This window comes from Mesoplodon densirostris, chromosome 14, assembly GCF_025265405.1.
Source record: "Mesoplodon densirostris isolate mMesDen1 chromosome 14, mMesDen1 primary haplotype, whole genome shotgun sequence".
Lineage (NCBI taxonomy): Eukaryota > Metazoa > Chordata > Mammalia > Artiodactyla > Ziphiidae > Mesoplodon > Mesoplodon densirostris.
Window position 1 is genome coordinate 30,961,297 of NC_082674.1, and position 27,393 is coordinate 30,988,689.

General features: G+C 40.0%; 1 protein-coding gene across 3 annotated transcripts in view; it reads right to left on the bottom strand.

Annotated features, from left to right (window-relative positions):
- Positions 1–15,610, bottom strand: part of ATL2 (atlastin GTPase 2) — a 58,699-nt gene extending 43,089 nt beyond the window's left edge. For 2 of the 3 annotated variants that reach the window (XM_060117163.1, XM_060117165.1), the window contains exon 1: positions 15,481–15,610. In XM_060117163.1, coding sequence (XP_059973146.1) covers positions 15,481–15,598 — 118 coding nt within the window. In that variant the 5' untranslated portion in view covers positions 15,599–15,610. The remainder of the gene's footprint in view (positions 1–15,480) is intronic. The other variant, XM_060117164.1, reaches the window with a different exon arrangement.
- Between the last annotated feature and the right edge of the window lie 11,783 nt (positions 15,611–27,393).

Here is a 27,393-nt window from a genome sequence, read left to right on the forward strand (position 1 = left end):
TCAAAATATACAAGGTCAAGTGACTATAAAATTCTGAACCCACCCCATCACTCCCCTCACCCCACTTCTCCACAAATACAGTTCTAAACACATATCAATTCTTGCCTCCTAAAAGCTGGAAGAAAAAACCCTATTCTAAGAAATGTATTATTAGTTGGCTAACTAAAAGAATATACTCAGTCTTTAGAAGGGAGAACTGAAAAAAATCAGGTTTAAAATCAAATGCATTAAACCCCTAAAAAGAAAACTTTAGGCCCAGATGGCTTCACTGGAAATTTGGTGAACTACCAACCATTTAAGAATGAAATTATACAAATTCTACACATACTTTTACAGAAAAAAAAGGAAAGGAACATTTTCCAACTCATTTTATGTAGCCAATATAATTATCCCAATATCAAAACCAGACAAAGACATTACAAGAAAACCAAACTACCGACCAACATCCCTCATGAACAGACATAAAAACCCTTAATCAAAATCCAGTATTCAGAATACATAAAGAACTCTTACAACTCAATAAGAACAATTTTTAAATGGCAAGAGATGCTTCAAAGAAGATACATGAATGATCAATAAGCACATGAAAATATACTCACACCATTAGATGCTAAGGAAATAAAAATTAATACCACAATGATATACGACTACATACTCACTGAAATAGCTAAAATTTACAAGACTGACAAAAACAGAATTGGTGTGAAACAACTAGCACTCACATATATTTCTGGTGAGAGTATAAAACGATACAACCAGTTTAAAAAACCTTCTGGCAATACATTATATAAAGTTAAACACATACCATACAACCAGCAATCACGCTCCTAGGCACTTAAAAGAGAAATTAAACATATGACAACAAATAACTCAAACACAAATGTTTGTATATTGGAGAAGGGGATATTTTTTAACTCCTACAAGAGTTTTAAGTTTTAAGCATCGAGAGACTATGCATACGCTCCCTAGAATGTCAAGAAATTTTAGGACATTCAAGTTCTAGTACAGATGCTTGAAAATTAGCCTCAATAGAGCTGGAAGAACTGAGGCCTGGATATTGCCCCACACCCGCCGAGGTGACCCAGCAGATCTGTGACAATGTGCATGCTGTGAGCCACAATAGTGCTTGAGTCTCAGCCAGTCTTCCCAGCGTAAACAGGCTGCTGCTTCCCTTTCCACCTTCTAAATCTCGAATACATTTCTCTTTCAGCCAATTCCAACTCAAATCATTCAAGGAAACATGTTTCTGGCTCAGCTGATCTCACACAACCCCAAGTCACCATAGTAAGTAGCAGATGTTACAAAATCCTATAATCCATAGTCATAAACGTATATTTCTTTGAAGCTCATTGATTCCAGATAAACCTGGGTACTAATTTAGACTTTACCGCCAACCAGCATGTCAACTTTAGGAAGTCACTTAAACAACCTGACTTTAAGATACTGCACTGGCTAATTAAGGACATTTCGATGATATCTCTAAATTGCTTTCCAACTCCATTATGTCCTGACTCTAAGATCTACCTTATTATTTTTTAATTTAAAAGAACTGAGTATAGAAAATTCAACCAATAAACATGATCTTTGATCGTTGTGCATACCTGTATGTTAGTTCTAAATGTATGAAGTTTCACAATACTTATTTTTTAGAGATACATACTGAACTCTTTGTGGAGGAAAAGACATGATGTGTGGGATTTGCTTCAAAATAATAAGTGAAAGAAGGAAGTGCCAGGGAAGAAAGGGAGTAAACATGAAACATAATAGGCCATAGGGACTTCCCTGGTGGTCCAGTGGTTAAGACTGCACACTTGCACTGCACGGGGAGCAGGTTCGATCCCTGATCGGGAACTAAGATCCTACATGCCACACAGTGTGACCAAAATAAACAACAACCAAAAAAAGGCAAAACAACATAAAAGGTGAATTCTAAAGGGCTTCCCTGGTGGTGCAGTGGTTAAGAATCTGCCACGTCCGAGCCCTAGTCTGGGAAGTTCCCACATGCCGTGGAGCAACTAAGCCCGTGCACCACAACTACTGAGCCTGCACTCTAGAGCCTGCGAGCCACAACTACTGAAGCCCGCGAGCCTAGAGCCCGTGCTCCGCAACAAGAGAAGCCACCGCAATGAGAAGCCCGTGCACCAAAACAAAGAGTAGCCCCCGCTCACCACAACTAGAGAAAGCCTGCGCACAGCAACCAAGACCCAACACAGCCAAAAATAAATTAAAAAAAAAAAATCAATAGGCCATAAATTAATAATTGCTGAAGCTCATAACTGTTGAATGTGGGTAATGGGCTCATTACACTATTCTCTCTACTTCTGTATATGTTTGAAATTCTCCATAGTAAAGTGTTTATAAAAAAAATTAGCCTCAATACTTAAAATTAAATCTAATATATCACTCACAGGGGCTTCAGAGATTATGCAGCCAAATTCACTCTTTTTAAAGATAAGGAAAACACAAGACTAGACCACTGTTTGGAGGGAGAACTGGGCGTGGTCTTATTAATTTAATGTTATTTCCTCTACATTAGTGCTTCTCAAACTTTTAAAATGCATACAAATCACCTGGGGATCTTGTTCAAATGAATGTTCTGATTCAGGAAATCTGGGATGGAGCCTGAAACTGCATTTCTAAATAACTTCACGGTGATGCCAACATCAATGGTCCTCTGAACAGAGTACCAAGGATCATGATATTTTACAGGTATTTAGTACATAAAGATCGTTCAGTTAATTTTACTTCATGTAGTTTCTAGTGATGCTGTTTTCATTGAAGGAAAAAGAAAAGTTTTCAAGCTAAACTATAGTCCTCCATTTTTCCTAGGAGACTGCTAATACTCTGATAAAACTAACCACTCTATTCGAAGTACTGTGGATTCTGTATAAAGTGAAAAGAGGCAGTGTACATAGACATCCCTAATTTTAGAATATAAATGTACAAATTTGGTCTGGAGTCATCATCAGTCACCTGGGTGAGCTTTTAATAGCAGGCTTCCCTCTCCCTGCCCAAAAAGATGCCACCTGGAATAAGAATACTGACAAAGACACAAACTTGGACTTCAAAAAAATTTAAGGAGAGAAGCACCTACTACAAGAAAGGGTTTAACTATCTGCTCCTATAAAATAATGTTATTAATAACTTATAAAGTTAAATTTCTCTCATATAAAACTGGAACTATGATGCAAACTGCAAAAATAAAAATTATAAAGACTCCAGAAGACCTACTAATAATGTCAGATATCAGATACTTTCCCCCATCAGTTTTGCCCACTTGACCAACAAGACCATCCTAAGTAACCAAGCTTTAAAAATACTTTTAAAGAGCATATAATGTAGTTCATATTTCCTTCCTTCATTACTATCAAATCAGGAGATAAACAAAAAGTTGTTTTCCTATAAGATTCAAACATTTTTCACTTGAAATCTACTCTGTTTCCACAGTAACCAGCACTGATGTCACAGAATCTTTGCTATTCCCATTTAAAAAATACTGAAGATAAAAATGCTTTTATGCATTTATCTAAACAGATGAAGAAAATTGTAAAATAGATTACAAAATATTTTTCCCAAAGTTTATCATCAAATATTAACTAGCTCTTAAAGCATACATTTAAATAAGAAGTAAGTATACTCCATAGAATAAATAATGGCTCAGGAGACTCTAAGCAACAAGACAGAAATTCAGAAAAATTCTATTTAGGTTCCGCAACTTAGAGTCCTCAGTAAGGTTCTTCTCTATTTTCTTCTAAAGGAAAGTCTTGCAGAAAATCTCACCCAAGTCACCCAAAGGGTCCGGCATCTTTTGTACCTTTTTTCAAAGGCACAATACTGAAACTTTTTGAATTTAATTTTTAGATAAGTTATTTATATGCTAGAGGAATTCTTACACAAATGCACAGAAGAGACAAGGTTCCTTGTTCACTGAAGTATTGTTTGTAACTGCAAAAAAAAAAAAAAAAAAAAATTGGAACCTAAATATCCACGGATAAACCATGAAATAGAGAATTAAAATTAATGAATACGATTAAATGTGTACACATAGATAAAACTCAAAACCAATGTTGAATGAAAAAACAAATCAAGCCACAAATACACAGTTTGAGCCACTTTCTAAAAATTTTTAAATATAGCATTATACCATATATTGTTTATGGAAAAAATAAATATATATATTATAGGACTATTAAAAAATCAGGAAACACATACTAACTTCAAGATAGGTGTATATCTACGGAGGGAGGGAAGAGGAAAAAAGAAAGATGTCAGGAGAACACTAACTTAGAGTAACATTTTATTTCTTTTTTAAAAAAGGATTCAAAACAAATATGGCAAATATGATGTATTAGATCTATGCAAGGGCACTTGGGCATCTATTATATTTTCCTCTGTCATTTTTGTAAGTTTGAAAAACATTACAATTGTTTCTAATGAAGTATTTTAAGTTGCTTAAGAATTTACTTCCATAGGGAAAGGAACTTATTTATTGAATGACTCTGTAACTTTATGCTGGGCACTGTGAGAGGAATCCTCTCAACAACACTGTGACTTAGCAATTATCCCCATTTCAGAGAAGAAATGTGGACATTCAAAGAAGTTTAAAAAAAAAATTCTTCCAAGACTCTACAGCTAAAAAGTAGTATAGGAATCAAGATTTCTATTTAAGTCTTTTTATTAAGCCCATGCTGTTTCCTCTATACCAAACTGCCTTTCAATGTTACAGGATAATTCTTATAAAGATCAATCTTTGTCCCCCAGTGGTATAGCCATAGAAAGAAGATGCAAATCAGTCCGTATTTTTAAATGATGCTTATCACTTAAAGTAAATCCCTGATATTAGCTCATCTATTCTTATGAGTAAAAAATAACAAGTACAGATTATGTATGGGTTTAAAGGGTTTGGTTTTGTTTGGGAAAGGTGGACTGATAAGCATCCTGTATTTGAGATTTTAAGGTCTGGATTAAACTGGATTTCTGGACAAAAACTAGAGTAACCAAAATAATCAAAACTACAAAAACACATAACTATTCCTTGACATAGCAACAGGAAAAAAAATGTTTGCTACAGAATAGTCGATTCATCTGAAATTTAATTATACATGGGTCTGAAACCAAGTTATACTGTCAATATTTAATAAGCCCCAGCCACATCGTAAAACAGTGAGTCCCATGCACACTAAAGCTTAAAAGAACCACCTGGGTGGCTTGTTTGGAATACAGACTCTTGATTCTCATCTCCAAAGTTGATTCAGCTCAGATATGGGGTCCAGGAATCTACATCTGTAACAAACACCCCACTAACAACCACCAAGGCAATTCTGATGCAGGGGTGAAAGGACTAGAAGTGGGGATGCATAAGCCTTTTATTCCTTCAATATTCACTGAACACCTACAACATGGTTCTAAGAACTGCAGATTCAGTATCAAACAAAATAAACAACAAAGAAAATCCTTCCCTTAGGAATTTACTGCATCCAAAAGGTGAGGAGATAGAAAACAAATATATGACATCCGCTGGTGTTAAGTGCTATAGAGAAAAATAAAACAGGTTAAGGGAAATGAAAGCCGGGGTTGCCATTTTACAAAAGAACAGTCAGGCAAGCCTTCTCTAATAAGGAGACATTTGAACAGAGAACTGAAAGAAGTGGCTATCTGGGAGAAGAGGTGAAAACATTATTAGGAACTTTCTCATTCCTTGAAATAATTTACTGTATGAAATAATTTTAGGTGTTGTTCCTTTTACTATAGAAGAGAGAAAAACACTTAGAGTGCTTACTCTATACTACTGACTATATAATCCTCAAAATCACTTTGTGGGATTAGCTAAGAGTTTCCTTATTTGTATAAAGGAGGACACTGAGGTTTAGATTAAGCAGTTTGCTTAAACAAAATTTAACATTTTGTAAGTAATCGGATCATGATGTACATCCAGGTCTTTGTAACTGTCAGATCCATCATTTTCCAACTATGCACGTTCGTTAAACAAACTCAGAAGTGAATTCTTATGTGTTCAAGATTTTTAGAAAGCTTAAAAAAGTTATCAAAAATAGTTTGTTTAAAAGCAGAGAAGTTTATTTCTCATCTTTATAACAAATCTTGGCAACAGCTATTTTTCTCTTTATTTTTTCCAAAAATCTCCTTGTCAAAACTTAAGGATTTATAGTCAGCAAATCATTTATACAGTCCCCCAACATTTGGGAAACAATTTTTTCTTCATAAGCTATGTAGAAGGGCAGGTTTTAAATTGCAGACTTTTAAAACATAAGATGCAATAAAATTATACTTTCCCATATTTAGTAAGATATGCATATATATGTAAATAAATGTGCAACTCATTGTTTCATATTCACTGATTCCAACAAGGCTCAGCACACCTATACAATGTGTCGTGAACTGAGGAAGGTTCTCCCACCATATCTACTTCAAACTAGTAATCAGAGAGCAAGGCACTATGCTAGATACTAAAGTAGTACAATTTGCTACTAATAGTCCTTACTCTCAAAGTTCTGACACAAACAAGTATAAAAGGACAGTACAAAGAAAAAGAGCTATATTGGATTATTTAAACTAGGTTTATCAGTGAAGACACCCTGGAGAAGGCTGTATCCATGAGACTCAGATTAAGCTAACCTTAAAAGTTTAGGCTAAGAATGCGAGGCATTATCCTGAGGAGAGCCATGGAAAATTCTGAAGCAGAGTGATAGGATCAAAGCTGTGCTGCAGAGATAAACTGAAAGTGATGAGTGAGTAAGAAGTATAATGAGAGTCTAAAAACAGGGAAATCAGATATAAGGCAAATGGAAGAGCCTGAAGGTAAGGTGAAAAGCCCAAAGTCAAGATGTGACAATAAAAATAGAAAGCGATGCATACAAGAGCTAGCTAGTTCTTCAACATCCTTCTTTGGAGTAGTCAACAGATAACACTAAATTATTCCGTATACATTCTCTTTTCTATAGGCCTTTATAAAGCGACAATGTACTAAATTTCCATTTCCAAAAGTATTGTTGGTACAGTGACTCCAACGTTTTCTAACACAGCAATCAGGAATCCAACAAAACCAGAGTACATACATTGCCTCAATTTAGGCAAATAGTTTAACCATGCTTTCTGTGGCGCCCAAATTAACTCTGTAGTAAGTTAAAAGATATTAAACTCATAGAAGAGCTATTGAAATTTGGGATAACCAGTTAACAAAGGAGTTATTTTTAAAAAATACATACAAGCTTAAATTTAGAATAGCGTTTTCATGACAAATCTCAAATAGGTATCTGCCAAGACTCTGGAAATAAGACACTAAGTTCCACTTTGCTCCAGCTCTCAACCTCAGATGACTTGTTACAACTGCAGTTTAAAAAAAAAGGAAAGAAAAGTAGAGTATATACTCAAATCCCAACCTTGGCTCAATACAGGCAAAATTCCTACTAAGAGAGCAGTTGTAAAAAAGAAACAGTGCCAAAAAGAGACAAATAAACATCCTTCCAGCTAGATAAAATGTGACTAATTTGAAAAAAACAAATGGGATAAGAGAATCAGAGGTTCTCACTATACTCTCCTTTTGTCCTTTCCTAAGTTTGGCAATTCTAGAGTATGTGTCAGGATTCCTTGTGGCGGAGAAATACACATGCTCAAAAATAGGGGCAGGGAGCACACATCTTTACAGTTTTTAGTCACATTTGGGGGACTATTCAGTTTCTCTAGGAATTATTCAGTTATTTAAATCAATTATTTGCTCTACTTGGCTACAGGAAAACTCATATTCCTTTTTTTAGTAAACATGCTCTAACACATTTGATTTTTCAATTGCTTCACCTAATTGCTTTCAAATACTTTTTAAGCATCCCTTTTAGAAATATTCTTAGAAAGCAGGAACAAGGGCTTTAACTAAAGCTTCCCAACATACTGCCTATCTTTCTATCTTCAAACAAGTGGTATATCCTACGGCTCTGCTAAGGCCCACCCATTCTTCAAGGACTGATAAGCCCAACCTCCCCCATGAAATCTTGCTCAACAATAATAACACACATTAATTTCTACTTCTGAAATTATAAACTTAAACTTTACTCACAAATATGCATAAGGTCTATCTGATCTCCCATCTACATAAAAGCTTAGAAACAGGGATCTGTTCTACACTTTTCTACGTAGGCATTAATTACAAGCAACAGAGAAGCCCTTTTATAAGGCAGGTGCTCAATACAGCAACAAAACATCAAGGGGACAAAAAAGGTAGTTCTTTGTCCAAGTATGGTCCTCTATCTGCCTGTCCTACTCCATCTCTTTACTCCCAAAAGAAAACTAATCTCAGCCCCTTCACGTTCTCCTTTACCCTTGAGAAGGAATAACTTTCTTTGTACATTCAATACACGTCAGGTGTTTTAAGACATTATCTTTTAACCTTAAATTTCTAAAGTAAATTTTTTTTGTTAAGGAAGCCAAAGCTTGGTGGTGGTGGTGATTTGAACCCAGCTCCTCAGCTTGGAAGCTTCTACCACACTACTGGGCACTAAAGCAGATGCCCATACTCTGGCATTATAAAGAGACAGGAATAAATAATCAATATCTCACAAAGAATTTAAAACAATAAAAACAGAAAAAGAAAAAAAAAAAAAAGAAACTCCCAACAGCATACCTAAATATTCAAAAGAGACTAGCACTAAGTTAATAAGTTGAGAGTTGCCAATTTATTTAAGAAAAACACCCATATGGAACCATTTTAAATATTTTTAAAACAAATTATTCTATTTTTATATACTAGTATACTATTTTTAAAATAATAAATAATATACAAATAATAAATATAATAATAAATATACCATTTTTAAAACATACTATTCATATGTTTGTTAAAAAACAGACACAAAAGAGAATTTCTTGTATACAAAAGAGCTTTCACAAAGATAAGAGAAACACTGAGAGCTGGTCAAAGAATACAAAAATGCAATTTAAAAAAGAATTCACGTTCAATTACCATATTAAAATTTCAACATCAACTGTAATTGAAGAAATGCAAATGAAACAAACAGTGAGATCCCCATTTTTCCTATGTGTTGGCATTTATTTTTAATTAACACCCACGTGTGAACAAGCACAAATCTAACCTTAATGGAGACAGAATAAATGGATACAACCTTTTTGAATGGATTTGCTGATGCGTGTCTTCAATTTTGAAAATGTACAGGCCATTTTACCCAGAAATCTACTTTTAAGACCTTACCCTATATGGTCAAGGTTTATCTATAAAGATGCTTAGCTAGCATTATTCACGAGAAACAACTCCATAACCAAAAGGAAGATCAGTTAAGTAGTAGAATAATGCCATTTAAAAAATCATGTTGTAGGGCCTCCCTGGTGGCGCAAGTGGTTGAGAGTCCGCCTGCCGATGCAGGGGATACGGGTTCGTGCCCCGGTCTGGGAGGATCCCATATGCCGCGGAGCGGCTGGACCCGTGAGCCATGGCCGCTGAGCCTGCGCGTCCGGAGCCTGTGCTCCGCAACGGGGGAGGCCACAACAGTGAGAGGCCCGCATACCGCAAAAAAAAAAAAAAAAAAAAAAATCATGTTGTAGAGATTTAATCATATAGAGAAATACGATATGAAATGAAAAAGTAAATTATAAAATTACAGTAAGGGGCTTCCCTGGTGGCACAGTGGTTGAGAGTCCGCCTGCCGATGCAGGGGACACGGGTTCGTGCCCCGGTCTGGGAAGATCCCACATGCCACGGAGCGGCTGGGCCCGTGGGCCATGGCCACAGAGCCTGCACGTCCAGAGCCTGTGCTCCGCAACAGGAGAGGCCACAGCAGTGAGAAGCCCACGTACCGCAAAAAAAAAAAAAAAAAAAATTACAGTAAGATACTAATCTAGGAAAAATTAAACTATGCATGTTAAAAAGGATGTATACTAAAATGTTATCAGTGGTTACCACTAGTTGGTATGATTTCTACTTTCTTCTTTTTTCCTTTATTTGTATTTTCCAAAGTGTCTACAAAGATTTACTGCTTTTGGAATTAAATTTTAAACTTTTATAACAAAGCATAAATTATCGTATTACTCAATTAGGTTAAGAGCTGTGATCACAAGTCCTGTTAAATCACAAGCTTAGCTGTAACTTAAAAGGCAGTAAATTTCTGTCTTAATATCCAGTTGTAAGACATTTGGTATCTGGTATATTGCTCAACCTTCACAAGGACTTTTAGCCTACTTCAGGATTTTTTGAGAAACAACATCCAAGTGTATGCAATAAAAAGCTTCTTGACTCTAAACAAAAATTCCACATAGCCTGCTCATATTGTCAAATCTATCTTAAAATTAAAGGGCTATAAAACAGCATTTTCTGATGATTAATAACTGTTTTTGTCAAAAACACTAAGAAGAGGGGTGATTTTCGTGTCAAAATTGCTCTGCAACTTATCACTCAAAATTCAACTTCCCCTCCACCATTTCAATAAAAGTGAACTTAATCCAGCTTTTAATATCTCATAAACCCATTCATTCAAATACAAAAAGAGCAGCTCGCTGAATGTGCCAATTTCACCCCCTTTACAGAGTTTCTTTGTAGAAGGCTTTGAAGTTTCTAAAGTGCCTTCATAGATTATTATCTATTTAATAACCCCAAAAAAGACCTACAAGCTTGCTAGGGTAGATATTAACCATCAGGAAGGAAAAAATGTTATTCCATTCTGAAGGCCATAGGAAGTTTACAGTACTCAAAATTAAGTCTTTAGTTAAAATAAGTATGTTCTTATCACTACCCATGACTCTTCTATAAATGACTATTACAAGAAGGGGAAAAAAAGCTTTTTATGGGATTCATGATTAGTGTGGTTTCAAGTCAATCACTTTTTTAGGCATTCTTGTGCATAAGAGACGTAAATTAGATTTTGTACCTTTATTGTTTGAAAACCCAATGTTCTCTACTGGAAAACTGCCATGACCTTAACTAAGAAATTAATTCACATTGAATCCTGTAACTGAAAGACTATTTTGCCACATGATTAAATGATTCTCTAAAATGAAAGTTTATTAAAATAAAGATAGCTGAGAAGCATGAATGCTTATTTTTATCTTATAAAAACTGAACGAAGACCTTTTAAATCACCTATTTTAAAAATTAAATGTTTAGTTCAAAATCTCTTAAATAACCACATATTATAGTAATAAGTACCATCAAATAGAATGTTTGCCATTGGGTTAAGCACTTTAATCACATTTAATACAATAACTCTAATCATTAACACATTATCAGCATTTTACAGATAAAGTTAAAAATTTACCCACCATCCTTACCCACATTAAACCTTTGTCCACATTATAGGAAAAAAAAATTAGAAGAGACTTTCTGATTGCAAATATACACATATATAATAGAACAAGTAGTCAAACTGGCACATTCTTACATATATATTACTGTGTCTTACACACAGCTCTACAATTTACAAAACACTTGTACCCTATCACCTCATTTGTTTCCCACTACAGCCGTTATGGGATTATTATCACTACTGTATGTGAGGGGTTTCAAGCTCAAAGAGTTTAAACCAAATCACTCAGCTTTTGATTCCTCATTCTTTTTCTACTACACCATCTTGATTCCCTGTGATTAAAGAAACACTGCCCCCACAATCAGAGTATTACACAATAAACAGGTAAAATGTGCTACAGAGCCTAGATAAACAACATCAGTTACATATTTCCCCAAGTTATTAGTTACTGCTTATTCTGATGCCAATCACAGAAATACAAGTTATACAAATAATTTTATTAAACTGGTACCTTAGCAAGGGAACCCCCTAGATTCTACTTGTATTGCCCAGATTAACCCCAAAGCCTACTTTATTAATTCTTCTACTTCTTTCTACAGTAACCATCTTTTGCCTTCCTACTTTAAAATTTCCCACTCCACTTAGTGACCTGCCCTATCTTTACTTTTTAACTGTCCCATCTTCTCATTAGTATGATTTCAGACTCCATTCAACAAAGTTTTTTACCCAGTCATCCCTAATGATATGCAATAATTTGCAATGAAGAAAGGCCCATACCCTCCTCCAAGTCTGGTGAGGAGCAGTAAGAGTTCCTCTGAGTAGTTTCTGTGACTGTAGACCAGTCACAATCACTCCCTTCAATGGGAATAACTTAATTCCCTCACAGGAAGGTTTTAAGAATAAAATCAAAGCAAGGTGTTTAAAGTGCTTTATAAAGTATCAAGTATTATCCTACTGACATATTTTCAGGTTGGTCTTTTTTTCTGGATATCCACTTTTAAAGCTATGGGGAAAACCCTCAATAGTTCTTCTGTATTATGGGTGGTGAAAAAGAGTAAAGGATAGGAAGAAACTTACATGAGTAATGAATTAATTGGGGGATCAAGTTTAGTTATTCTATATTCACATCTCTCTTCCTTAAGTTAAATAATACCCAAGAGAGTAAACAATACAACCCTAAAATGGCTAGACAATCAGAATACGATTACACTTAAAAAAAAAAAAAAGAAAGAAAGAAAAACAAAAAAACTGTTTCCCTGCACCCACTCTGGAAAAAACTCCTTCTGTAAAGCTATAAATCACTATTACAAAAAAGTTTAACTTCTATTCCCATCCCTTACATTTCTGGCTCTTTGACAGCCTGCCAAACAGTTTGCTTACAATCCTGTGTGTCAAAAAGGTCTTCCAATTGAGCATAAACAACTTTTTAAAATGTATCTTACTACTAGGTTTCACAATTTTAAATATGTCTTGAACTCCAGCATCAAACTACATGACAGTCCTCCAGGTATACTCTTAGCAGCTGCTTAATAGCAGATGAATGGAAAAGACACAATTTTGGAAACAGTCTAACAATCACAAGAAAGTTACTTTCACTTGTGAATACTCAAAAACTTTATCCTAAAGTTAAAACACAGAGGTAAACTAAAAATGAATCCGAAAATAGGTGCCTTGGACTTAAGGCCAGAATCTCATTTTAACTCATGGTTTATTTGCCCTATAATAAGTACCTATTTACTGTAAGCTCTTTCTTCCCCAACTAAAGAATTTCAAAGGATTTCAAAACACTTTACTAAATACTTAAATCACATCCACAGATTCTTAGCATCCGACAAAGTCATTAGAATAGAAGAGTTCATAAGTGCTTTATAAAGGTCTTACAATATAACCCTAGAAAGAGTAAGTAAGCACTTCTCTTTGAGAGACACAAAGCACCTTCCTAAGACTAAACTACTAGAGTGGCACCTGACTCACCCCAACTCAACTCTTATGACTTTATCCAGAAAGCAGAGGGAGACAAAGAGTTTCTTCAGCCAAAATCAGATGAGTCCCTACTCAATCACAGCCTGTTTGCTCTTACTTTAAACACAAATCTCAAAAAGTTTACTTGGTTTTTAATGTATTAATGGGTGACTCAGAGCAAATTAGCAGGGAGAGGGACTATTTTAGGCAGTCATTTGATAGGAATGGCTATCAAATGAAGGACTAACTCCACACACACACAAAGACAAAAACCTGTGAGTAGCAGGCGGAGCATTTAATAAATGATGACCCCTATTTATCAAGTCTTAAGAATAGCATCTCGGGGCTTCCCTGGTGGCGCAGTAGTTAAGAATCTGCCTGCCAATGCAGGGGACATGGGTTTGAGTCCTGGTCTGGGAAGATCCCACAAGCCGCAGAGCAACTAAGCCTGTGCGCCACAACTACTGAGGCTGCGCTCTAGAGCCCGTGCTCCACAACAAGAGAAGCCACCGCAATGAGAAGCCCACCACCACAATGAAGAGTAGCCCCCCTCGCCGCAACTAGAGGAAGCCCGCGCGCAACAACAAAGACCCAACTCGGCCAATAAATAAATTAATTAATTAAAAAAAAAAGAATAGCATCTCTTCTCACTGTGCCACAGCCTAAAAACGATGTTCATAACCCTGAGTCATAAAGCAATGCTTCTCCTAATAAGGCAAACACATAAAACGCTTTGAAACTACATCTAAAACGGCATAAGTAGATAAGTAAATAAATACGCACCACCCCCCCTCTCCAGGGTCCAAAAGGGCTAAATTAACCAATCCATCAGCATTCCAGAACAACTTATTACTTGAGAATTCCAACCAGAATAGGTCTCAGGCAAACCTCTCTCCTCTGGCAGCATTTTCTTCTGTGTAAACAGTTCTGTCAAGTGCTTTGGTTGGCAAGCAATAATAAAACCAGCTTTATTTCCTGTCTTTTCCCTTAGCAAAACTTATAGTTTGTCATCACCTCTGACATACATTCCACACGTCCAAGGTCTACCATGAATGACCAAGTATATTTCACATAAACTTTTTCTTTTAAAGTGAGTCTTTTATCAAAATGTTTTACATTTTACCTCACAAAACCTTTATCAGATTGTGGAGAGAAATTTGAAAAACACAGTTCATACTTAGTATAGTTAATAAACTCTTATCTATGCCATGGCCATACTTACCTAACCGTAGGCTTTTACTATTTATAAGCCTTGGAAAAACTTTATGCCTTTAAGTAACATCAAAATTCTCAATCAGGATTTCAGGCGTTCAATTCACACCACAGTGAAGGATCAAATGCTAAACTCCTAAAAATAGGGCGTTGTGAGTGAGAGGGACACACAACACTCCGCCGCCAAGGCAAATGCGTCTTCCAGGGGGCAGGGGCGCTCCTTGTACACGTACAGTAGGAGCTCACATTCAGCAAAACCGGGGAGCGAAGGATCAGGTGACTTCACACCACGGACACTTTCAGTCCGATCGGACCTTACTGTGATCTCAATATTAGTAAACAGCTCATAACCCCAGTTTTGACAATTAAATCTGAACTTGCATCCTAAACACGCGCTATCCGCATGAATGGGTTCGGCAACCAAGGGTCCCCGGAACCCGAGCCCCCGGACACAGCCCTGGCCTGCGGACCGCGGTTCCCTCCTGGAAGGGTGTCTGGAGAACCTTCCAACCTGGCAGCGAGGTGTCTCCTCCCCCCGCGAGCTGCGCGTCCTCCTCCTCTGCTGGGCCCATCACGACCTGGTTAACCCTTCCTCCCTTTCCGCGCGAAGGACAGAGGACAGCGAGTGCCGGCCGGGTGACAGGTCGCCCGGAGCTCCCTAAGACCTCCCCGCGCCGCCGCCAACCTCCCCGCGCCCCGGGTCTGCGACCCCTGCTCCAGGCCGCCCCCTCTGGGGGGGAGGACGCCGCTACAGCCACGCGGCGGGCGGGAAGGCAGGGGGCCGGGCCGGGCGCAGACGCGCGCGCCGCCCGTGCACCCGACAGCTGCTGGAGCCGCGGCCGGAGGACCGCCCTTTCAGGCCGCGCGCCGCGGGAGCTCGGGGGCGCGGCGGGGGCTAGGCCCGGCGACCAGACGCGGCGGCGGGAGGAGAGCCGAGCCAGAGGCGGACGACGACCCCACAGCCTGCGGCCGGTGCCAGCGAGCCCAAGCGGCCCGCACCCTCTCCCCACCCGGGCCCTGCAGCCTACACCTCGCCGGCCCGTACCTAGGAGGGTTGTGGACGAGACGTGGTTAACCCCGGTGTTTGGGTCGCTGGTTCGCCTCCGGCGCCGCAGCCCCTCGTGCGACTGCTGCCTCCGCGCTGCCTCGTCCCCCTCCGCCATCTTGTACCGATTTAAAATTAACTCCCCACTGACGTCAAACGCCGCCGCCGCTTTATCAACCTCCCGGGAGCCGGCGGGGCGCCGGCGGGTCCTAGTGCCGCCCTCAACAGCGCCTCCTTGTCCTCCCCACGCCCTCCCTCGTCCCGCCCCTCGGTGCCCTCGCTCCGCCTCCGCCCTGCTTGCCTTGCAGCCTGCCGCTCGGTTTTCCCAGGCTTCCACCTTGGGGAGAAATTGGGCGGCGGCCCCACCGCAATCATCTCACACTCCCACCGCCCTAAGTCCGGGACCACACCCCCTTAGCGCTGAGCGGGTCTGTGTAAAAGCCGAAGGGCTCTCCAGAGAACCAAGTCCCTCCTTCCCAATCGAGTAACACAATTCTCTTTGCAGCTCTTCATAATCGTTGACTCGTGCACTGCACGTGAGGTTGCTTTCATGCTCCTTTCCTTCTCTCCTTTTTATCTCCTCCTCCACTGCTATTCTCCCCCCTCCCTCCTTCGCTCCCCCCGCCCTGCACTCCCAAGCTATTGCTGGTGCCCTGCTTTTCCTTTTGATCTTTTTTTCGCACAGGTCTCTAATATTGTTTCCCATCTAGAGACCATCCTATGCTTTGTTTGGCATAGCTTCCTTCTACTTATGAGGCCCTCCTCCTGTCTTCTTACTGTGCATACCCTTCCCCTGATGCTCCTAGCCCCTTACAGGTGCAAACCAGAAAGCACTCTAATCAGAAAATGAATTGTAGCTGGTCCTTTCCTAACTGTGATGAACCTTCTTGTGGGGATCCAGTGACATCCTATAGAAAGTTCAGGTCACTTTTAAAAATAAATATCTGCCTGTGGAAGCTTCTGTGAAACATGGTCCCTATTCTTTTGGATTTTTTCCATTATCACCAGCTGCACTAGAAATTCCTTCTCTCTGATAAAGGCATGTGTCCAGGTGTCCAAATCGCTGCCTTGTGCAGGTCTTCTCACAGACTTTCATCCAGCATGACCTCTAGGAAAGCACTGTGTGTCACCAAATCTTGCAAGGTGCCATTCTAGAGGGGTTTTGGGGGCTGTTTATTCATCTGTTTTCTGTATTATTGGAAAGGGATTTGGAGCTCCTCCTGGACTTCCTAAGTCCCTGCATCCTGGTTTGATGCCCCGGGACAACCTAAGCCCCAAGCCATAAGCCCTGCTTGATGATGGATTTCCTTTCTTAATCTCCCTATGAGACATCTATTTAATATTGCCACAGTCTGCTTTATGCAGGGTATCATCTAAGGTGTGAGACAAGATGCAAAGATGAGTATTTTTGCCATCAAAGAATAAACTTCCAGTTACAAATTAGCAGTTAACTTAGCCCTGAGCACACCCCATTAGGGACCCCCCAGAGGGTTAAGGCTGCACTACTAGTCAAGTGACCTCCTAACCAGTGTCCTTTCCACTATCAGACAGTTTATCCCATCTGCTACTACAGTGCCCTGACAGGTCCAAATCTCCTGACTCCAAGGAGGGTAAAGAAGCCAAACGCAAATACAGTCAAGAGATTGAGCGTTGTCCCATGGTCACCTCAAATCCATATGTTTAAACGGCCTTCCTCCATTTTCCCCCATCAGCCATCCCTCTTCAATTTCTTATCACAGTGAAACCTCAGTGTTACTGCAGACTTCTCCCTCCCTCTACACCCATCAAGTCCCAGTGAAGTCAATTCTGACTTCTAAATTTCCCTCCAGCTCATCTCCTCTCCATCCCCTCAGCTTCCCTCTTGATTCAGACCCCATTATCTCCCACTGGACTTATTACAACAACCTCCCTGCTGTTCCCCCTTCTCCTGTGGGTCCTCCACACAGACTGGCTTGAGTTTTCTTAGATGCAAATCTATTCATGTGATTTCTCTGCTCAGGATAAAGTCCAAGCTCTTCAAAATAGTTGACAAGACCTTTCATGATTTGGGCCCTACCTATGCATCAAGCCTCGTTTTTCACTACTCTGTCATTTATTCCTTTATTTTTTCATTTAACAAATGAATTTTGACACTGTTGTGTGTGCTGAACAGACAAGGACAAACAAGACAGACAAAATTGGTTTCCTTGGTTTTTGTTTCTTTCCACACCCACACAGGCCGCCCCACCACAAAAAAGTGAGCATCCAAGAGCTCAAAGATCTGTCTTGTTCAGGCTATACCTCCAGCACCTAAGCCAGTGCCTAGTACATAAAAGGGTCTCAAAAAATAGTTGTGGAATAAATGAATGAATAAACGAATGAATGAATTAATGAATGAATGGGTTACAACCTGATTCTACCACTGATTCACCTAATGTTTCTAAACTTCCAGGTCCTCATTTTTATAACTAACTATATAACAGGATTCTTATGGGATCAAATCAACGTATTGAGAGCATTTTCTTGGCTCTAAAATAGCCAACATTTATGGAATGTTTACTGCTCAAAGTACTTTACATATGGTAAGTCAATTAATCCTAACAGTAATCCTAAGCGGTAAATGCTAATGCTATTCTCATCTTACAGATGGAGAAACTGAGGCACCAAGTGGTGAAAAACTTGCCTAAGTGGCAGGACTGGCATTTGAAGGAAGGCAATCTGGGTCCAGAGATTATGCTCATATCCACCATAATAGTGTTCAGCTTATAGACTGTGAATTCCTGGAGGGCAGAATCCATAGCTTATCCACAGCCAGGTCTTTGGGATTCTGCTTTCAGTTAATGTAAATTGTATTAAAAGCTATTTCTACCAAATAAACAACTTAAAAATTTTTCAAATCCTATTAATAATTGGGCAAAGACATCCACAGACAATTCACCAAAAAGAATTATCAAAGTGGACCTTAAACATATGAAAAAAGGTTCAGTTTTACTCATAATAAGAGAAATGTAAATTAAAACGACACTGAGACACCATTTCTCACTCGTCAGGTTGGCAAAAATTCAAAAGCTGACGATTACACTCTGTTGGCAAGGATATGGGGGAATGCAGGCACTCTCCTACATTGCATCCTCCCTGGGAATGCAAAATGGTATAACCCCTGTGGAGAAGAACTTGGCAACATCCAACAAATTTCATTCCCATTTACACTTCAACATGCCAATCCCACTTCTGGGCATTAACCCTGAAGGTACAACTCCAATAATCAAAAAAAAATTTTTTTTGCAGAAGGTTATTCACTGCAGCATTATTTGCAGTTGCAAAATATTGGAAACTATCTAAATATCCAAGTGTAGGTGATTAGTTATGTAAACTATGCTAATTACTCATGATGAGCACTTTTTAACTGTAAAGAAAGAAGAGGAAGAACTCTATGAACGGATATAGAGTGATTTCCAAGAGACATTCTTTTTTTTTTTTTTTTTTGCGGTACGCAGGCCTCTAACTGTTGTGGCCTCTCCCGTTGCTCCGGATGCGCAGGCCCCGTGGCCATGGCTCACGGGCCCAGCTGCTCCGCGGCATGTGGGATCCTCCCAGACTGGGGCACGAACCCGCAGCCCCTGCATCGGCAGGCGGACTCCCAACCACTGCGCCACCAGGGAAGCCCCCAAGAGACATTCTTAAGTGAAAAAGCCAAACTGCAAAAGCGCCTATGTAGAGCCTACCTTCTGTGTGAGAGGAATACGAAAACATACAATATCTACTTGCCTATCCAAAAAGAAACTCGGCGAGGTTAAATAATAAAGTTAGTGGCCTCCAAGGAGTTGGGAGTGGGGGGAATAAGATGGAAGTAACACAGAACACAGTACACCTTTTTATCTCGTGTTGACTTTTGGAAACACGTTCTACATGATAAAAAAATAAAATTAAATCAACAAGAAAGGGAAGGGGGTACTAAAACTGAAAGCAAACCAAATAAATGTTAACCGTATTTAAATGAATAACAGAACCAAACTGAAGAGGGAAGAAAAGAAAGCCAACTAATCCAAGTAACCTACACACATAGTATTGAACTACAAATATTTCTTGGTCCTGGTCAGGGTGGAGGGAGAACAGCAAACAAGTCCTGAACTCTTTTTAGTGGGCTTGTTTTTGTAGAGGTATGGGCAAAGCAATTCGGAACCTATTTTCAACGTTTTATAGAAGTAAACAAATGAGTAAGTGTGTTTTATTGTTGACAGCCAGGGTTCTTGATGGGAAAGAAGGGACACCCAAATAACAAAAGGGGGAGGTAAGATAAACTATATGGGATGTATTAAGTTGGAGGTATTGATACTGACCAAAGGTTTCTAAAATATGTGTCTGAATATGTGTGTGTATGCAAGTGTAAACATTCATGTATATGTGTTGCATATGTACAGATTGTGTATATACATGCATATATTTCCTAGCTCTGTCCACAGAAAAGGCCTAAGCAAAGACACCCGGGTAGTAATGATCATACCTAGTGCCCACTCTTGATCTCTAATACTATTCCCTTCTAAAAAGAAGTGGAGTCATGGGAGAAACGGCTGGTTCCACAGCTGGGGTAGGGTGGGCACAAGGCGAACCATGAGCATCAACTTTGTGGCAGAAATTAAGGAGGCAGTCAAAAATATGATGGAGCCTATCTCAGAGAGACTTTCTTTCTGAGTCTTCTAGGGAAGGGAAGCACAGGGTACTGGGGATGTGAGATGTGACTGGAACCAACCCTAGGATCTTTTTCACCTTTGTGGAAATGGTGTAAGATAGAAGGAATCTTCTCCCCTGTAAGAGGTAGAGATTTGGGTATCTATTAATGGAAACTATTACCTTGATTTAGGGGCATCAGATGGATAGGGCAGGGTTAGAGTAGGGGAACAGGTAAACAAATATAAAACAGTGACCACCATAGAAAAGATGTTGAATATTGCTGTGGCTAAAAGATAAATTGCTCTCTGAGAATGAAAAAGGTTGTGTTAGGGGCAAACTGCATCTCTGTAGGCCTTAGCCTTTCAGTGATGTGTTTACTAGAAGTATAATTTAAGGTACCCACCATGTTTGCATACCATTGCTCCTTTGTGTGAAGAGATGTGCTTTTTTGTCCAAGAATGGTTGACAGAAGATGAATGAGCCATTTCCCGGAAGCTATGTGAGACCAGATCTGGGCACAGGCAGGACTGCTTCAGGGGCCAGTAGACAAAAAGAAGAACAAGGCTGGGAAATTCCCTGGCAGCGTTGGGAGCACTACTGAGCTTAACCCAACCACCGGCATCTCTTGGTGGACTTTGCAGGCTCCTCTCATTGACCTCGGGGGCAGTGGCCACTGATTGATCCCAGAAGTTGTACAGTGACTGTGGCTAACAAACCGATTTGCCACATTGGCTTTGGCTTTCTTTGGGATTACCATTTTGAGGGAGGGGCCAAAGAGGAAATTTTTTGCCAGGAAGGAGGGAAATCAAAGTTCTTACTGGAGTAGTTGTGAACAAGAAGAGGGACTCTGAATTATTGATTGGCCGGGAAATTTTATTTATATACAAAGCTGATAGGCCAGCGTCATTGAATTACATCTTATAAAGCAGATCAAATCCAGAACATCAAGGGTTCCTTGAGGCTAATACTAGTAGCACCCCGTACGTGGGTGCACGCCTCTCTGACACAGCTGTGCTGAACTCATGTAGAGAATTGTGGACATCTTGGAAGGCACTTGCTCCATATGGAACACTGTGGGCAGATGGGTTTCCATCCAGCTTGCTGCTTAATATTAGGTGTCCATTGTTCTCTGAAGCAAGGGACAGCTGTCCCTCATGAATGTGAGAGGGAAATAATGACCCTTCCAATCCATATTCATTCTCAGACGTAATGATCTGAACTGGGTACATAAGCATCAGTGTCACTTAGTGAAAAGAACACCAACTCTGGAGTTCAAACCCCAGCTATGCCCCTTGGTTTTATGACCTTGAGAAAGTCAAGTAACCTCTTTGATCCTCAGTTTCCTCTGCTGTAAAGTAAAGGTCTCTTCCTAGCATTTTTTCATGATGACTACAGATAATATAGATAAAGTATTTAGCTCAGTGGCTGGCACATGACAGTAAATGATAACCATCATGATTATTACTCCAATCAAGTCTAAGAAGAAATTGAAGAACGGGAGCATAATTAAAAATGATAATACCTATTCATAATTTCATTTAATCTATAAAATACCTCTATGAGGCAAGCATTATTGGTACCATCAGCCTTTTACAGAACAAGAAACTGGGGCTTTAAAAGGTGGCATAATTTGTTCAAGCCCACATGATTAGCAAATTGAGGAATTGAGATCTAAATGCAGCTCTGTCTGCCTCCAGAGTCTATGTTCTTAACTATCTATCTCCGGATAACACATGGTTTAAGGGCTAGATGCTGGAAACGCTATAATCATAAGAACCATTTATGCTGACCACAAAGTAGCTAGAAACAGCTTCTGGATATCCAGGAAACTGTTTCAGGTAGCTGGAGTGGAGGTAAACATCACTCAAAGTCCAACCCCAAAGGACTTCCCTGGTGGCGCAGTGGTTAAGAATCTGCCTGCCAATGTAGGGCACACGGGTTCGAGCCTTGGTCCGGGAAGATCCCACATGCCACGGAGCAACTAAGCCCGTGCACCACAGCTACTGAGCCTGCGCTCTAGAGCCCACGAGCCACAACTACTGAAGCCCGTGCACCAAGAGCCCGTGCTCCGCAACAAGAGAAGCCACCGCAATGAGAAACCCGTGCACCACAACGAAGAGTAGCCCCCACTCGCCGCAACTAGAGAAAGCCCACACACAGCAATGAAGACCCAACGCAGCCAAAAATCTACATAAATACGTAAATAAATAAATTTATTTTAAGAAAAGTCCTGCACAAGGGCACCCATGAGCACCGTGACAAGCACTCTCCTTGAAACAATGGAAACATTACTTGCGTGATCGACTTCCATGGAATTCAAGGGTATCTTGTGGTCACTAAAATAGTCTAGTAGTGGGAGTAACAAAAATCCCAATTCGTGAACTGGACTTGCTTGAGAACATTTTGAGAAGTAGATAGTGACTGGGTTTTTTTGTTTTGTTTTTTGCGGTACGCGGGCCTCTCACTGCTGTGGCCTCTCCCGTTGCGGAGCACAGGCTCCGGACGCGCAGGCTCAGCGGCCATGGCTCACGGGCCCAGCCGCTCCGCGGCATGTGGGATCCTCCCGGACCGGGGCACGAACCCGTGTCCCCTGCATGGCAAGCGGACTCTCAACCACTGCGCCACCAGGGAAGCCCGTGACGGGTTTTTTAATTAAGATCAGCATACAAAAGAACACTGGCGAGAACTCTTCAGGAACTATATTCAATAACACCTTCTCAAAAATAACGATGAGGGAGTGAACGTAGCCACTAGGATACCGAAAATGTGCTAGAAGCTTGAAGCAAACACTGCCATGTGCTTTCAACTCCTCTGAGAACAGGGCAGTGAATGATATCCACCCCAGACAGCCCATCCAGACACACCTAACAGCCCCCCCCCGCCGCCCCCGGCATCACTCCCGCCCTCAGGAATGCCTTTGAAGTTACAGTGGGAAAACCATGTTTCACAGAAGGAACTACACATCTTAGCCTCTTTTAAGATTAAGACAATATCCACTTTGGCCTTATTAAAATCAACATATTGTATTTGTAACTGGAGTGCAGCGAAATCTTTCTTTCTATCTCACACCCAAGCTTAATTCCAAACTCCCCAAAACTGGCTGGCTAGTTGGCAGGCAAAACACTCCACCTTGACGATACCCTTAGAATTAATTGTCCCTGTAGTAACCTACTTAATCCTTGGATTCACTGCCACCAGTGTAGTTTCATCATCATATTTTGACTGTTAAAGCTGCACCTCACCTCAAACACGTCCCCCCAGCCCAGTTCCATTTCTCCACACCCCCAATCTTCTTGAGGTCTGTCTTCAGGTATAAACACTTGGAAAGGGAGTTCCTTCTTTCTTTTCCCATAACAGTTCCTTGCTCAAGCTGATATATCTGCAGGTGATACCACTGCCACCTGATCTGACTGGCGAATATTTATCTTTCAAGCTTGTCCTGATCACCCTCTAAGAAGGTGAGCTATTATAAGACATAATGAAATGATTGTTATTTTAACATTCAGTTTTGGGGTAATTTGTTATAAAGCAATAGATAACCAGACTACATGCACAGAGTGTACTACCGATGTGTGAATATGAACATATATACATAGAAAAGTATAAACTTCAATACATAACAATAATAAACACTGAATTCAGGATAGTGGTTATCACTCTGGTATAGTTACTTGTTTGCTTTTGCTGTCTAGAGCAGTGGGTTTGTTTTTTTTAAATAGATCTTTATTGGAGTATAATTGCTTCACAATACTGTGTTAGTTTCTGTTGTACAACAAAGTGAATCAGCCATATGCATACATATGTCCCCATATACTCTCCATCTTGAGCCTCCCTCCCACCCTCCCTATCCCACCCCTCTAGGTCGTAGCAAAGCACTGAGCTGATCTCCCTGTGCTATGTGGCTGCTTCCCACTAGCTAACTGTTTTACATTTGGTAGTGTATATACGTCGATGCTACTCTCACCTCCACGGTGTCCTCATGTCCATTCTCTATGTCTACGTCTTTATTCCTGCCCTGCCACTAGGTTCATCAGTACCTTTTTTTTTTTTTTTTTTTTTTTAGATTCCATATATATGTGTTAGCATACGGTCTTTGTTTTTCTCTTTCTGACTTACTTCACTCTGCATGACAGACTCTTAAGTCCATCCACCTCACTACAAATAACTCAGTTTCATTTCTTTTTATGGCTGAGTAATATTCCATTGTATATATGTGCCACATCTTCTTTATCCATTCATCCGTCAATGGACATTTAGGTTAGAGCAGTGGTTCTTACTTTGTTGCTGTTGTTTTGTTTTATTTGACAGTGATACAGATAATAAATGGCATTCATTTACAGGTCGTGTTCCCGTAGGCATGCACAAATATCCACTGTTGGCCACTGTCAGTTAGACTACTGGCTGTGCAACTCCCAACAGGAGCAGATCCAGGATTTGTGGGGTCTAAAGCATCTACAAATTTGGGGAACTTCTTTAAGAAAACGAATTATGAATCAAAAGTAGATTTGAAAGTAAATATTTAGAATAAGAAAAGAAATCCCAAATTTTATAAAGTTAACATTCCACAAACGTACAGAAAATTTATATTTTTATTGATTAACCTCATGGCATACATCTCATACTTTTTTTCTGACTTTTTTGGCTGCATGGTCTTTGATTGGCTTTTCATATTATGTGAATTGGGATATCATTTTCTGAAGAGAAAATAAAGACAATTTAGTTTTTCCTCCAACATAGTTAATAAAATTTTCATTTATTGATAGCTTAGAAAAGTCTCTTTTAGCTTCATAACGTTTTATTATTGATATGTAAATTTTTAGGATTATTGTCAAATTTGGGAAAATCTCTATCAGGTCTCTTTAGCGTAGGAGCTTCAGATTTCAGGGCATATCAAGTTTTCTTTTCAGTGACTAATCTCACATACTCTTTGAATTGAAAATGCATGGGGCATTTATAATTGTATGCACTGCATTTTGCAGTAGAGGCTTAACAGGAGAGAAATTCCATTTTTCCTCATCACTGATGAGTACAAAATCCTCTTTTTACATTTTTACCCATCTAGTGGTTGGAAGAATTTTCCAGAGGCTAGTTTCTGGCTACATACTTTTCAAACATTATTTTCCCTCCACTCCCCACATATACACTGTCGACACTTTTACTCCTGACCTTGCACATGTTCCTATCTCCTTTGAGTCTGAGAGCAGGAAGAGAGACAAAGGGGACATGTGATCTGGTCTGCCCTGTTAGGGCTTATATCAGGAAGTCGCTGTTAAACAGAAAGCAGAGAGAGTTTGTGCCCTCTCCCCCATTTAGTACTCAGGGAGCAAACTGCTCCACTAAGTGTCCTTGCTCCTTCAAGAAATGGTCATAGCAGATTAAAAACGATGGTGCGGGACTTCCCTGGGGGTCCAGTGGTTAAGACTCCATGCTTCCATTGCAGGGGGCTCAGGTTTGATCCCTGGTCAGAGAAGAAGATCCTGCATGCCGAGTGGTACAGCCCAAAAAATAAATAATAAAAATAAAAACGATGGTGCACGGAGGTTAAATGGAAACAGGCCTTATTTATCCCTTCTGAGCTCCCTTTGGCTGGGGCCTAGAGGCCACCACATACACCATGGAGGACTAGGAAGGTAGCTGATTTGAGAACCAGAGGTCATCGTTGTGAGTACAGAGTGTTCACACTAAGCTAGGAGTCAGATGGAGGTTGTAGGCAAGATTCAGACAGGTATGCCACTCCAAGGTGACCTGAACCAGCAAGAAAGAGCACTGGGTCCTGGACACACCAAAGAACAAAGCACAGGCAGGTCAGCTCCAGCTCCGCAGATGAGTGCAAGGTGCCTAGGGACCAGACTAGCCAAGCCACCTCACAGCAGAGTCCAGCAAGGCCCCGAACAAGAGCACTGGGATCCAGATGTGTATCTGGGACCCTCCCCTTGCCAAGTGGTCAACCGAATAAGCTCTCCACTCTGTCTGCAACCTTGTTTGTTCCTTTAGCTAGTGCTTTAGGAGCAAGTAGAAACAATGGAACCTAACATACTAGAATTAGATTTCAAGTCACAGGGGAAGATCCCTGGAATCCTCTACTAAGACTTATAAGAGCACAAGGAAAAAAAATTTTTTTCTATTTCTTTAATTTTGTATCTATATGAGATGACAGATGTTCACTAAACTTATTGTGACAATCATTTCATGATGTCTGTAAGTCAAATCATTATGCTGTACACCTTAAACTTATACAGTGCTGTATGTCAATTATATCTCAATAAAATTGGAAGAAAAAAAATAAAGTGCATTTCTTGTACACAGCACACAAAAAAAGTAACATTTATCAGGTACTTGTATGTGTCTGGTAATTCATGTTACCATAATAAATATATTTATATTATATTACTTTTTATTTTTAGTTAAGTTTCACAATAACTCCAAAGCAGAGGTACTATTACTATTTCCATTTTATACCAAGAAGCCTGAAGCCAAGAGAAATTAAATAATTTACCCATGGTTACCCAGCTTATAAAATAGTGGAGCTAGGCTTTGAACCCACTGGTAGAACTCAGGAGTTCACACTTGGAACTACTAAATTCTGTTCTCCTGTAGCAACTTGAAGAACTCCAGGTGTATGATACCACTAGCTCCTTGGGGTTGGCCTGACTATCCCCTGCTACATGTCCCTTCCTTGTCACCACGTGACATCAATGGCAGATCTCAGAATATAAGATTGCTGCTCCAATGTATCAGGTGTAGTCTGCTTCTCAAATCCAGAGCCCAGACTGCTTTGGAGGAGGGTCCCCTGTCGCTGGAGAAGAACGACACAGCAGCTGTCACCACCCTGTGGATACCACACCGGGGCATGCTGGCAGTGGCTGACCACGCCTTCCATTCCAGAAGCTTATGGTGCATTTTAAAGACACACTCACTTCCAGCACAACCATGTTTTAATCCATGGAAATTCATCCTTAAAAATAACCACACTTGCTAAGGATACCCCAGAAACTGGAGCAGCAAGGGGTCTAGATTGCAATTCTGACTCCGTGATAAGAACCCTTGAAAACATATTTAACCTTTATGGACTTTCATTTCCACCAAACTGAAGGGGATGCGACATACTACTATCATTTATAGGCTGGTTGATTTGTTTTTTCTTGAGCAAGTATTCGTGTTCAGGGTTCTTCTCTGCCCAGCCTTGCCACCTCCTCCATCACTCATCAGCATCTGCTTTCTTCAGAGCTCTTGAGGACAAAGCCATATCCTTGCTGGCAGGGA